This window comes from Podarcis cretensis (genome assembly GCF_951804945.1).
Source record: "Podarcis cretensis genome assembly, chromosome: 6".
NCBI classification, from domain to species: Eukaryota; Metazoa; Chordata; class Lepidosauria; order Squamata; family Lacertidae; genus Podarcis; species Podarcis cretensis.
In genome coordinates, this window is record NC_137175.1 from 19,241,877 (window position 1) to 19,255,641 (window position 13,765).

Sequence of the window (13,765 nt, forward strand, 5' to 3'; positions counted from 1 at the left end):
AGAATTAAAAAAAATGATGAGCCCAGGAATATGTTAGAAGCGCCTCCAAAACGGCCTCCCACACAAAAATCCACTCCCTGCAATCTCCCCACGCCACGCTCCTTTCCTCATTTCAGTTTTATAATGGGGTGTGTGTGTGCTGTTAAACAACATGGGAATCAGAAATCCTTGTTGATCTACCGCAAAACACCCTACCAGCAGATCTCGAGCTACCCTCCGCTTTCCCCGGATCCTAGGCTAGCTAGACGGACCAGGGGATCCTATTCCACCCAGCAGAATCCCACGTATCTGCACAGGGAGGACAGCCGCAACTGAACTGCATCACTAACACGCTGCAGCGATTTGAGGTGGGGGGGGGGGGGAGTGTCCTACAGAAATTGCTTTCCGGAGTATGGTAGGGCCCGGCTGGAGTGGAAGATGCCGGCAGCCTCACACACAAAAATCTAGACTATAAAGCGTTTGCGAGAGTGGGGGGATTCGTTCCTGGTATACACTGTGAAGCGCACACGCGTGCCGCTCCAAAAGGGAAAAGTGTCTCCACGACCACATGTCTGCTGTGGTTCACTGCAAACCTGACCTCTTCCTCTTCCCGGTTTATTCCACGGATCCCCCTGCCTTTACGTGCTTAGTGGATTGGAGGCGGGTTACAAAAAGATGCATACGTCGTTGAAGGGGAAATTAGCTTCGGAAATATATCGCCGCTGAACGCTATGGAGGCGACCTACGGAACGAGGGACGCACTTTCCCCTTAATTGCATGCGGCAGAAGGAGAGCTGCGCACACGCCGGAGTCGAAGCCCTGCCGCCGGGTCTTCCTTCTCTGCAACGCTTCACTCGATGCGCGTCCCGCGAAAAGAGAATCGAGAGCTTCCTTCGTGGGAGCGGCGCTCCAGCCTGGAAAGGTGGGATTTGCTTCTTCCATGCTCACGTTCCGCGGGGATGCAAGTTGCACGCCCACTTGTTGCAGTGTGTGTGTGTGCGCGCGCGCGCGTTCCTGTTGCATGTACAGTACAGACCTGGATGCGAGAAACGTGCGCTGGCTCTCTGCCAAGCAAGAGCACGCGTCCACTGGGATGCGCGTCGGGGCGTACAGACCTGTTGCAGGCAAGCGCGTCCCGGCGCCCGTTGCGCGCAGGACGCACTCGGTCTCGTGTGCAGGGTGTGGCCTCCGCCTCTCTTGCGCGGGAGCCATACCCCAGGCCGGGCTTCCTTGGGTGCCGGAGCCGCCGTTGCCATGCCCGTGCGCTCTCCTTCCAAAGGGCGCCAGCCGAGGGCGTCCCGTGGGCTCAGCCCCGCCGCCGCCGCCGCCTGCGCTCCGGAGTCTCCGTCATGCTTAGCGGCGCTGCTGCTCACTCCCGGGCTGTTTCTCCACCTGCTTTGCCCGCCCAGGAGGAGAAGCGGAGCGGCTGTTGCAAGTAAGTGAGCGGATCCCCTCCCTTTCATCGCTTTCCTCCGACAGGCGATCTTCTAGGCGCGCAGCTCCTCGCCGAACTTCCCGGACAAGTTTCTCGGGGGCAACTTTCTTCAGTTCCGGGAAGCAAACCAGCGGATCGGATTGGGGAAACCGGTATCCGGATCCGCCGCCGCTACAAGCTCTTGGGTCATTCCGGGATCGGTCATTCTGGGCTCAAAGCGCCTAATGCAGGTTTAGAGATCCCTTAACGGCGATTACTCTTTTTTTCAAGCCCACCAGCGCGGAGATTTAAGGGAAAGTGCCGGCGTGTTGTTGCCCCCCCCCCTTTGCGCGCCCCCCCCCCCTTTCCGTATTGGAATACGGAGCGAGGGGTTAATCCAGATTGAATGCGCGTGGTCTGCTTTGACTTTCGGTCCCAGGGACACTTGAAGAACTACCGGAGCTGGTAGTAGGATGGTGTGGGAATAATGGCGAAATATTTTGCTCGCCATAAAATTATCCACACATTCCTCTTACATCAGTCACCTTGTCTGGGAACGGTGTTCTCTTTTGGTGAAGATCCGCTTTCTCCTGCTTCTTTTCCGCCCCCGCTATCCCATCGGTATGTGGTCTGATTTTAGGCACGATTACTGAGAACCAAAAGCCTCCCTCTCCCCAATAATTGGGTGGGATTCACTTCCAAAGCATGCATGGGGCTGTAGCTTTAATTTTGGATCGCTCCCTTCATTTCCCTTTTTCCCACCTTCCACAGCCCCAAGGCAAGCCTCTCAAAACTGCAGTTATGGTGCCCCACCACTACAGCAGGTTGAATCCAGTCTATCACTTGGTGCAGGCTGTCGGGTATGACTTGGGTGCTTGTTGACTGCATCTGGTACCATAACTGCATTGGATTCCATATGCAAAACCCCAGACAAGACTTCTTTGCTTGGGGGGACAGAAGTGCTTTGGAACAACTGAACTTCTGCAGTTGTGCACCTTTGAAAGCCCAGGTCTATTTCCCCTCAGTTGTTTTCCTTGCAATCAGTTGAGTGACAGCTATCTGTGTCAATTTTTCTGATAAACGTGGCGTATTGTTGATATGGCATATTATTGACATCAGTTCTCCTGCCTCCGGTATCACACTCTTGTTTCGTGTCGGATGCTTTCTCTCAGTTTGAGCAGTGTGGTGCATTGAAGTTGGGAAGGTGAATGAATTTCATTCTGATACTTTATTCTAAGCTAGATTTTCTGTTAAAACCAGCTTTATTAGTTGTCTTCATCACTGATTCATCTTGTTTGTCTGCTCTTTGTGGTGTTTTCTGTTGCTGAAAATCATCATATGTTTTAGCATTTCACTGCTCTGTTTCTTGAGGTGCATGTTAATAGCTGTTTTGTGGCTTGGTAACAATTTCTGCAGGAGGATGTAGCCTATCTGAAATAAATTTGCAGGGGAAATGGTCACATTCCCATCCTATCAACATCCAGCAACAATAGCTCTGTAGTTGGAATTAATAGCAGAGTGGATTCTCTGTATTTGCAGAACAACCTTATGGGAAGAAGTAATGTTTTTCTGCAAAATGTATTTCTTCTCCTTAATAGAGTCTGTAATAGACTTTCTGCAAAGCCCAAATTTCGACCACTATTGAATACATGTGTTGATTTTCCCCTGGTCTTTAGGTACTGAATTGTCCTGCTCCAGTTAATAGCTGCAGTGAGATAGTTAAGCATAATATTTATTTTCAGATATTGTAAAAACTTGGATATGCTGATGGACTCATTTTGTTATGCCTTTCAGGTCTGCCTTGTAGTGAGCAGCAAAAGTTTAAGGTGACCTTGTCAGTGTGCATGTCTTAAATCTGCCAAATCGGAATTTGTGAGGTTGCCTTGAGATGGGAAATGAGCTCTTTGTGGTGAGGTTTAAGGTATGTTTCAACTATTGAAGAACAATCTCTTGAACCCTAAACTTCCTTTGAGCTTTACTGAGCGTAGCGTACATAAATAAAGCGGTGGTATACAGTGGTACCTCGGGTTAAGAACTTAATTCGTTCTGGAGGTCCGTTCTTAGCCTGAAACTGTTCTTAACCTGAAGCACCACTTTAGCTAATGGGGGCCTCCCGCTGCTGCCCCGCCGGTGCCATGCAATTTCTGTTCTCATTCTGAAGCAAAGTTCTTAACCCGAGGTACTATTTCTGGGTTAGCGGAGTCTGTAACCTGAAGCGTATGTAACCTGAGGTACCACTGTATTAGAAGAGCCCCCTTGGATCACACCCAGCCCAGCATCAACATAATACAAACATAGAAAGCTGCCTTCTATTGGGACAGATCAGTACAGTCTACACTGACTGGCAGCAGCCCACCCAAGATTTTAGACAGTTGTCTTCTCCAGCCCTAGCTGGAGATTCCAGGGGATTGAGCCTTTGACTTTCTGCATGAAAAGAAGTTACTCTATTATTCAGCTACAGCCATGCTTCTGTTGCTTTCCAGCAGCTGTTATTCAGAAGTAAGGATGGAAAGATCTGTCAAGTTTGAGATTTTTCCAATCCTAAATTTGTGATTTACTCGTTTTTTTAAAAATCATTACGAAATTCTTCAGCAATTTAGGGCGAAATTCTCCTAATAAACACATATTTGTATGTAGTTTTGTCTAATTTACACATTTCTGCAAACAATTTCTCCTAATATTATGCATTTTTCTTCGCTGTTTCCATGGCTAAGCACATTTTCACCTAACATTCGCACTTACTTGGTTGGACAACTGCATCTCAAAATTCAGATAAGTGTGAATTTTGAAAGATGCCTGTGTTTTGGCCCTTGTTTCAGAAAGTGTGAATTTGGTAAATTCAGCCTTTAATGCGAGCCGAATCAAATCCCTCCTCCATCCCTACTCAGAAGCATGCTTCCTCTGAAACCTGGAGGTAACATACAGGTATCATCAATTGATTTTTCTTCCCGAAGGAAAAGTCTTTCAATGAGACCTTCAGACTGCTTAAACAGCAGATAGCTTTAGTTTCTTGTAGCAATGCCTTTTTTTGGCAAAGCCCATTCATTATATTGATGCTTAACACTGCACCAGGAGATGCTTTGCTAGGCTGGTGGGTGGAAATAATAAAAACGGTAGCTAAGACTGTTCCAGACGTCAGTCGTCTGTTCAGACTTTTATGACTTGCTGCAGAACCCGTTTTCATCCATGGAGTGAATCGAAAATTGCTTGCACCATGGAATAGTAACAATCCCTTTTTTGCAAGTTCGGTGATTACATCAGAGATGCACTGCAGAAATCCAAATGCTGCAGAGGGAATTTGGAGGGGTGTGTGCAGATGATCAAGAGTGGAATGTTAACACTGAAGTTGCTGCTTCTGTTTCTTGCTGTGGAAAGGGCAAATGTCTCTGGTCTCTTTAGCCTGGCATTGTCTTGGATTCTTGCAGATAAGAGGACTGATCACACAGCTTTCTAAATTTGATAGCCGGGGGGGGGGGGGATCCTTCATCCTGCTGAGTCTGATTAGTTGCTTAGGAGATGTGCCTATGCATGTTTACAGAGAAATCTGTGTTCAGTGCTACTTATTCCCAAGTAGGCGCACATAGGATTGTATATGCGTCTCCCAATTCGGCCGCTCTTAATATGGTCTCTCTATGCATCCCGTTTGTTCTCATGTGAACACACACAGAAGCAGCACTGCAACACTGTGGACTAAGGAAGCTATTCAGTAAACTTTTTCTCAATTAAACAAATAGTATTTTTTATTATTTATACCCCACCCATCTGGCTGGGTTGACCCAGCAATTCTGGGTGGCTTCCAACATATATAAAAGCATAATAAAACATCAAACACTTTAAAACTTCTCAGTACAGGGCTGCCTTCAGATGTCTTCTAACAGCTGTTTATTTATCTCCTTGACATCTGATGGGAGGGTGTTCTACGGAGTGGGCACCACCACCGAGAAGGCCCTCTGCCTGGTTCCCTGTAACTTCACTTCTCACAGTGCTTGGTGCTGTATTCGCTCATAGATTGAATTGACGGCAACACAGCCCTTCATGCAAAGGACCAAGGCGTTAAAGGAGGTTTAGTCTCCACATCCAGAGAACAGTAACAGAGAACAGAACCCTTTGTAGAAAGATGCTGTCACAGCACTGGTAGGTGCTATAGCAGGTGAAACCATCTAAACATCTTGAAAACACAAGAGGCCCACACAAACCTGGAATATACCTTGCCCTGCGGTAGCCAACGAGATGATGTTGGACTCCAACTCCCATCATCCCCAGCAAATATGGGTAATAGGGATGATGGGAGTTGTAGTCCACAGCTACCCACTGTAAGCGACTCTCCCAGCACACAGGTTGCGTGGTCCAGTCCTGCCATCTTTCTTGGCTGCCTCTGGTAATGGCAGGTTCCTCTTTCTGACCGCCATTGACCCCAGGTGGCTGTGCTTTCATCCCTTCCTTCATCCATTGCTATTTCATCCTATTTTCCCGCATCAAACCATTAATATGCCCTCATCGCAAATAGCCTCTTTGTAGGCTTCACGCTTCTTTCCGTGCACACACCACTTTGTTGTCTCGCTCATCCCTTCCATTGGCTGTACAGTGGTACCTTGGGTTACAGACGCTTCAGGTTACAGATGCTTCAGGTTACAGACTTCGCTAACCCAGAAATAGTACCTCGGGTTAAGAACTTTGCTTCAGGATGAGAACAGAAATTGCGCAGCAGCGGCACAGGTTAAGAACAGTTTCAGGTTAAGAACGGACCTCCAGAACGAATTAAGTTCTTAACCCGAGGTACCACTGTATAAACAATATGCAGTGCATGGGGAATGTCACACAAACCAAGACCCTGAAATGTCTGTTTATTTTTCCGTTGCAGAAATCTTGTAGCAGGAGCAGCAAGGGGATGTGAAGCCAACTGGTGACCAAGATGACTCTCTTACCAGGAGAAAATTCGGACTATGACTACAGCGCCCTGAGCTGTGCTTCGGATGCCTCCTTCAACCACCCTTTCTTTGCTGAAACAGAAACACTCAAGGGAGTCTTTTACCAAAGGGCCAAACTCATCCACCCCTCGGAAGAACTATACGGAAGCATTCACCCGGAAGACCGGAAGCACCACATCATCATCAACGTGGGTGGCTTCAAGTACTTGCTCCCATGGACCACTCTGGATGAGTTCCCCATGACCCGCTTGGGGCAGCTGAAGTTCTGCAACAACTTTGACGACATCCTCAACATCTGCGACGATTACGACGTGACCTGCAACGAGTTCTTTTTCGACCGTAACCCCGGGGCGTTTAGGACCATCTTGACTTTCCTACGGGCAGGGAAGCTCCGGCTCCTGAGAGAGATGTGTGCGCTTTCGTTCCAGGAGGAGCTGCTGTACTGGGGCATCGAGGAAGACAACCTGGAGTGGTGCTGCAAAAGACGGTACCTGCAGAAAATGGAGGAGATTGCGGAAATGAACGAAGCGGAGGACGAGTTCGCGGACGGCGAAAACCAGTGCGAAGCTGTGGCGGAGACGAAAGCCGGGCGTTGCATGAAAAGATTGCAAGACATGGTGGAGAGGCCCCAGTCTGGGATTCCGGGGAAGGTCTTTGCCTGTTTATCGGTGCTGTTTGTGACTATCACTGCCGTCAACCTTTCCATCAGCACCATGCCTGGCTTAAGAGAGGAAGAGGAGAGAGTAAGTTGATTTTAAGATGCGTAGTTGATCTTAAGATGCGTAGGGAGCTGTCTTCAGGCATGTGGGGGGAAGCCATCTAAATGGAAAGAAAGTTGGTGTGATGGTTTTGCAGACCATCAGTGCAAGTATATGTGGACACCAAGTATATGTGGACATGCAAAGCTGGTTTTTTAAAAAATGGGTGGAATAACAAACTTGGAGATTCATTCGCAAAGCTGCTCCATGATCACGGCCAAACAACCAGGGCCCGTTCATACTTCCATTAGGGTAGGGGCGGACAGCCTCTACTTCTGCCTCACTTCCTGCCTTGACGAAAACCAGAGGGAACATTGCACTATTGCCACAAGAGCTGGTAGGAAGGGAGACAGGGACGTGCTTGACCGAACCACATTGCATACACCTAGGGCAGTGTAGGGACCCTCTAGGGCAGGCATAGGCAAGCTGGGCCCTCCATATGTTTTGGGACTACAACTCCCATCATCCCTAGCTAACAGGACCAGCGGTAAGGGATGATGGGAATTGTAGTCTCAAAACATCTGGATGTCCAAGTTTGCCTATGCCTGCTCTAGGGGAGCGACCCTTTAGGGCTAGATGTGGATGGCAGGGGGTGGGGGAGAAATGTGCATTAGGGTATCTTTAAGATCTGCCCTTTGGTTCTTGCTTTAGCACTGAATTGAAAGGGGCCACGACTAATTCTGCTGTAAGACCCCGTCGCCTGGAGTCCTGTGTCCTGTTCTGGCTACCGTACTTTGGGGGAGGATATAGACAAAATGGTTCAGAGGAGGGCAGGAATGATGGTCAGGGATATGGAAAACAAGTCCCATGAAGAAAGTTGAAGGAATTGAGTAAGTTTAGACTAGAGAAGAGGAGACTGAAAGGGGAGGGGGTGATGGTACTGCCTGTGACATTAGGGATGCTCACATATTGCGTTCAGCAAGCGTACATACTGCCTGTGCATGCAAAAAGCTGTGCTGTGCAAATCAACAAGTGTACTCTCACACAAACGCTTGTGCATATGGAGAGAGCTTGTACCCGTGTTCAGTGTAGCACGTGAAGAAACATATAGAAGAGGAGAAAGACTTTACTGCCTCGGTGGTGAATTCTTCTATACTGGAGGTCCTCAAGTGTCTGTTGCAGGATGTTCTCTGCTTCCCACTGGCTTCAGGGAGTGAAGAGTTAACCCTCCCTGCAGAGAAAGAGAAGGGGCAGCAGAGAGAAAGGGGCAGCTCCACCTGCTTCTGCTTCCAACCCCAGTCTGTCTTAGTACGCGCCCCTAAACATTAAAAAAAGAGGATTTCCTATCCTTGATCATAAATCATAGAACTACAGTGGTGCCCTGCAAGACGAATGCCTCGCAAAACGAAAAACCCGCTAGACGAAAGGGTTTTCCGTTTTGGAGGTGCTTCGCAAGACGAATTTCCCTATGGGCTTGCTTCGCAAGACGAAAATGTCTTGCGAGTTTTTCCGACTTTTTTCCCCCTTCCCCCCCCTTTTTCTAAGCCGCTAAGCTGCTTATCCGCTAAGCCGCTAAAAGCCGCTAAGCCGCTAATGGGCTTGCTTCGCAAGACGAAAAAACCGCTAGACGAAGAGACTCGCGGAACGGATACTTTTCGTCTTGCAAGGCACCACTGTATAGAATTAGAAGGGACCACAGGAGTCATTTGGTCCTAACGGGAATCTTTTGCCCAGTGTGGGGATCAAACCCACAACCCTGAGATTAAGAGTCTCATGCTCTGCCAAATGAGCTATGCCAGCTGTACAACTTCAAAGTGTGGTTAACACAGCAACATGAACAGGCACCTGGGGATCAGGGGGCCAATCACATCTGGCTATGCAGACAGCAATATTAAGCACAGGGTTACTGTCACCGCCCCAGAATCACTCAAGCATCAAAGAAAGTGAGGGCATGATCACACTAGGCTTAGCAAATGTCCAGAGCCCAGATTTATTAAAAGGGTGTAGCTGGCCATGCCTAAGTTTAGCATGGTTTATGTAGAAAGGCAGTTCATAATATAAATCTATAAACCTTTTTTTTTTTTTAATGTAAACTCTGAGGAAACTTGGATAACCTGTCCTGGCAAATCATGTGGAAAATTTGACAAGAGCTGGTAGCTGCTGCACTGCATAGCTGCATGTTCTAAAGCGAAAATTTAAGCCTAGAGAACAGCGCAGGGACATCTGGTGCTAAACAGGCCTCATGGGGTTGATTATGTCCTTGGAAGAGAAAACCAGGTAAGAGTAGGATGTAGGTGATTTGGAAGCACTTTAAAACAGCCAGAACACTGCATTTTAACCCATTTTTAATATAAGTTGCAGATCAGCAAGGAGCGCTATGTTGTATTGTTGAGAGTTTTTCATTTTGAAAGTCTTTATACCCAGAAAGGTGGCCTTAAAATATTTTAAAATTAAAAATGAATACATAAATAATACAGTCATATCTCAGGTTACAGACGCTTCAGGTTGCGGTTTTTTTGGGTTACGGACTGCCGAAACCCAGAAGTACCAGAATGGGTTACTTCCGGGTTTCGGCAGTCGCGCATGCGCAGAAGCGCTAGATTGCGCATGTGCAGAAGTGCCGAATTGCAACCTGCGCATGCGCAGACGCATAGCTGTTGGTTGCGGACGTGCATCCCGCACGGATCACGTTCACAATCCGAGCGTCCACTGTAAAGTGAAGATGCAGCACATAGATACACTCGCATAGGTGGCTTTTTAAAAGCATCGGGCAAACTTCTGTGTTCTTAGCAAAACCTTTCTGCCAGCCGTTTCGTTGCTTACGCAGTCCCCTTCTCTCCCACTCCAGGGCGAATGTTCTCAGATGTGCTACAATATTTTCGTAGTGGAATCCGTCTGCGTGGGGTGGTTTTCCTTGGAGTTCCTCTTGAGGCTCATCCAGGCGCCCAGCAAGTTTGTGTTCCTGAGGAACCCCTTGACCCTGATCGATATCGTCGCCATCCTCCCCTACTACATCACCTTACTGCTGGACAGCACTTCGCTGGGCAGCAACAAGAAGCCTACCTCCGGCAACATCTATCTGGACAAGGTGGGCTTGGTCCTCCGCATCCTGCGTGCCTTGAGGATTCTGTACGTCATGCGGCTGGCCAGGCACTCGCTGGGCCTGCAGACTCTGGGGCTGACGGCCCGCAGGTGCACCCGCGAGTTCGGGCTCTTGCTGCTGTTCCTCTGCGTGGCCATCGCGCTTTTCGCGCCCCTCTTGTACGTGATCGAGAACGAGATGGCGGACTCTCAGGAGTTCACCAGCATCCCTGCCAGCTACTGGTGGGCCGTGATCACCATGACGACGGTGGGATACGGTGACATGGTACCCAGGAGCATCCCAGGCCAGGTGGTGGCCCTGAGCAGCATCCTCAGCGGCATCCTGCTCATGGCCTTTCCCGTCACATCCATCTTCCACACGTTCTCGCGCTCCTACATCGAGCTGAAGCAAGAGCAGGAGAGGATCATGTACAGGAGGGCGCAGTTCTTAATGAAAACAAAGTCCCAGTTAAGCAACGCATCACAGGGGAGCGGCATGTTTCCGAGCCTCTCTTCAGAGACCAGGAATGACGGCTGAAATGGAAGTTTCCATGTCTGCCCTGTTGCCGAGCAAACAGCGACAGGATTTCTCTCTCTCTCTTTTTTTAATCTCGGCATTTGCTTTTGGAGGCTTTGGGGAGAGATGGCATTGTACAAATAAACATGCAAAGGGCTTTTAGCCATTATGACCGTGGGGACTTGGTTCATCATTATGTTGCATTAGCATTGCTATTAGGGGGTGGGGGATAAGATTGTTGCTTTCCAGTAGGTTGCACAATTTGGGATCATGAAATGGAGATTTGTTTATTTTTTAAAGGAAGAGCAACGTGCATCGTTAACCAAAAGGAGAACAGTGTAAAATTACATACTGGGCACAGCTGTTGCCATTTGTAATGTAAAGAGGCAGGCCGTTTTCCAAGAGAGAACTGACACTGAATGTCAACATTCTGATCTTTCGGTTAATTGACCTTTTGTTGTTTATTTTTACCAAACTTTGTGAACTATAACATCTCGCAGATCCAGATTTAATCCTTGGATGTATAACCCCGTTGTTTGTACTGGAGTTAGGAAGTTTGTGGGTCACATTTGAAGTAGGCTTAGGAATGTTTTATTTTCTTGCAACTCTCCCCCCCCCCCAACTTGCTGACCTCCCAAGCTTCAAACACAGGACCCATCAAGCAGTTTTGGATTATATTCTGAAGATAAGCAATAGCAGCGTCTTTCAGCTATAATTTAAATTGCAGCAGCGAGCTGCTTGTTTCTAAGGCCACTTCTCAATCAGGGCATTTCAACCTACAATTCTCATTGGCCCCAGCAAGCATGGCCGGGGGGGGGGATGATGGGAGTTGTAGTCCTACAACTTCTGGAGGACTACCAGTTCTTCAATGAAGCACCCACTTACTGCTGAGTCAAGTAGCATTTCCTGATAGGCGGTCAGGCACAGCCCCAGTTTCGCTGGATGTGATTTCTCTCTTCTGCGAGATGGCTCATTATGTAAAGTATCTCATACCCGGTTCCATCGTGTATCCAATACCAACAGGAGCTCACAGCTTGCTTTTAGCACCATTTCCCTTCAGACTGGTCAGGCATAGAAAGGAGACTTGGACAGGCGGGAAAGCTTTATAACTCCCCTCCTGAGTTCTCGTGTGCATCATCCTCTGAACATTTATGAGAAAACATACGGCAGTCATCCTCTTGTCTCCAGGATACTGATTGTGCTAGATTGACCTGATACAGCTGTCCTTCTGTTCCACACCCTCTAATGTTAGTAACACAAAGCTAGATAACAGAAAATCCAAACAGAATATGCACCCAAATGCCACACCAGTCATTGTCTCACGGTTGTTTTCTTTTGCACAGGATAGAAGGAAATAAAACTCGCTATGTCTTAATCCTGCTCCGTTGCCAAAATTACTAGTGTGATAGCTGCAACAACTTCTGGACATATGGCTCCTTTCAAAGAGCAAAGGAAAATACCGGAAGCAGTTGCTGGAAAAGTAGAAAAGTGGATATTATATGGATGAGTCATTGGAAACTTAGTAAGTCTCCCATGAGTGAAACCTAAAAGGCGTAAAGCCTTTTGTTAATTGCCTTGTCCTTCCTTAGTGTGGTAAGTGCACCATGGCAATTGGATGAAATATTTTCAGAATACACACACACACACATCAACCAAGGGTCTGATACAAATTGAGTTTCTTTTTCAAGAATCTGGGCATTTTTGCCTGCCTGGATTGCACCGCACGCTTGGCAAAACCGTTGTGTGACTTGGCCACAGTCACAAAATAATGGCTGTGTTTCTGCTGAGGAAATACTGTACACAGCATTACCACATGAGCCCTTGCAATTCAGGCTTGCAGCAAACTGCTCGTACTCAAGTAACACAGCCAGTGCACTGCGTCCAGTTTTGTTAACCCTGTTGGACAGCAATGACTAGCCTGGGATGGGGAAGCAAAGATTACCCAAATGATTTTACAATTGTGTACTGGTTCCTTTGGTATCTTGAAATGGTTGGTCTGTTACACACCCTATAATCAGTGGTTATCAACCTGTTCCCTGGAAGTTTTCCAGCAATGGCCCAATGAGAAGGCAAACAAGCTTCCCAGAAATAGTCCTCCGCAACAGGCCCTCTGCAATATGTAGTTTCAGGGGAGCATATTCTATTTGTATAGGGAAATGGGGAGGACCAAGAGGCACGACCATAGCTTTGCATGAACAAAACAGACTGCCCCAGAATCCTTTGCAACATAAGAGGTTCCAAGGCAAATATGCAGAGGTGGTTCTTCAACAGATGAGTCTCATCCTGAAGGTTTGGTGTTTGAATATCACTGCTCTATGAACCGCTGGATCTCGTCCAACCATTTCTTCTTAACTGCTCTTTAATTGCCAAGATCTAGTTTATTGACCTAGAAGAACCCACCTGATTTCCAGCTAACTAGATATAGTTATTCATTTGTATTGGTTTATCACTTAATGTGGAGGCAAACAATGTGCCTTTCTGGTATCTTCAAATCACGTTAGTATTCATGTGCAAGATCAGATCCCAAAATGAAAATTTGAGAGTTTAGAAGCAAAATAGTAGAATGATAGGAATGAAATACCATACTTTTCCGTGTGTAAGACCAGGTTTTTTTCTTTAAAAAGTATGCTAAAAAGTGGGGGTCGTCTTATACATGGATAATGCATAGAGTGAATGTTTGATTGGTTGTCAGCAGCTATTTGGCGTGTTATTGGTTGCTATGTGAAGGGCTGGTGTTGATTGGCTGATGCTGCAGCAATTGGGTAGGCAACTGGCAGCTTCTGCCGGTGAGGGGACAAGAGGTGGATTTTGTGACACGTGCTGGTGAGCGATTTTCAGCAATCCTCCCTTAAAAAAGCTCCATAGCTCTGTTCCATCTCCCCCCATTTTCTTAAATTTGAGTCCCCCAAAATAGGAGGCGTCTTATACATGGGGGGGGGGGTGTTATACACAGAAAAATACGATACATCGCTGATTTACAGTGCAGTTGAGAATATGATGGGTAGTTTCATCCCCTTATGCATACATTAGCATTACCTTGTAGTATTTCAGATTTGTGCTGTGCAGTCCAATCCTCTGTACAGTACGTTTATTCTAAGCCTCGCTGTGTTCAGTGGGGCTACTCCCAAGTAAATGTGTATTTTATTTC

The 13,765-nt window shown here is 47.4% G+C and overlaps 1 protein-coding gene across 3 annotated transcripts; it reads left to right on the forward strand.

The window, feature by feature from the left end:
• Nucleotides 1-563: 563 nt before the first annotated feature.
• KCNG1 (potassium voltage-gated channel modifier subfamily G member 1) lies at nucleotides 564-11,992 on the forward strand. Of its 3 annotated transcripts, XM_079979517.1 has the most exons (4): nucleotides 1,148-1,414; nucleotides 3,188-3,314; nucleotides 6,255-7,064; nucleotides 9,868-11,992. In XM_079979517.1, exons 3-4 carry the CDS (start codon nucleotides 6,306-6,308, stop codon nucleotides 10,636-10,638), a joined length of 1,530 nt encoding a protein of 509 aa, XP_079835643.1. In that variant the 5' UTR covers nucleotides 1,148-1,414; nucleotides 3,188-3,314; nucleotides 6,255-6,305; the 3' UTR covers nucleotides 10,639-11,992. The 3 variants fall into 3 exon arrangements, with proteins under 3 accessions (XP_079835642.1, XP_079835643.1, XP_079835641.1); XM_079979516.1 differs by lacking the exons at nucleotides 1,148-1,414; nucleotides 3,188-3,314 and adding an exon at nucleotides 564-901; XM_079979515.1 differs by lacking the exon at nucleotides 3,188-3,314.
• The last annotated feature ends 1,773 nt before the right edge of the window (nucleotides 11,993-13,765 follow it).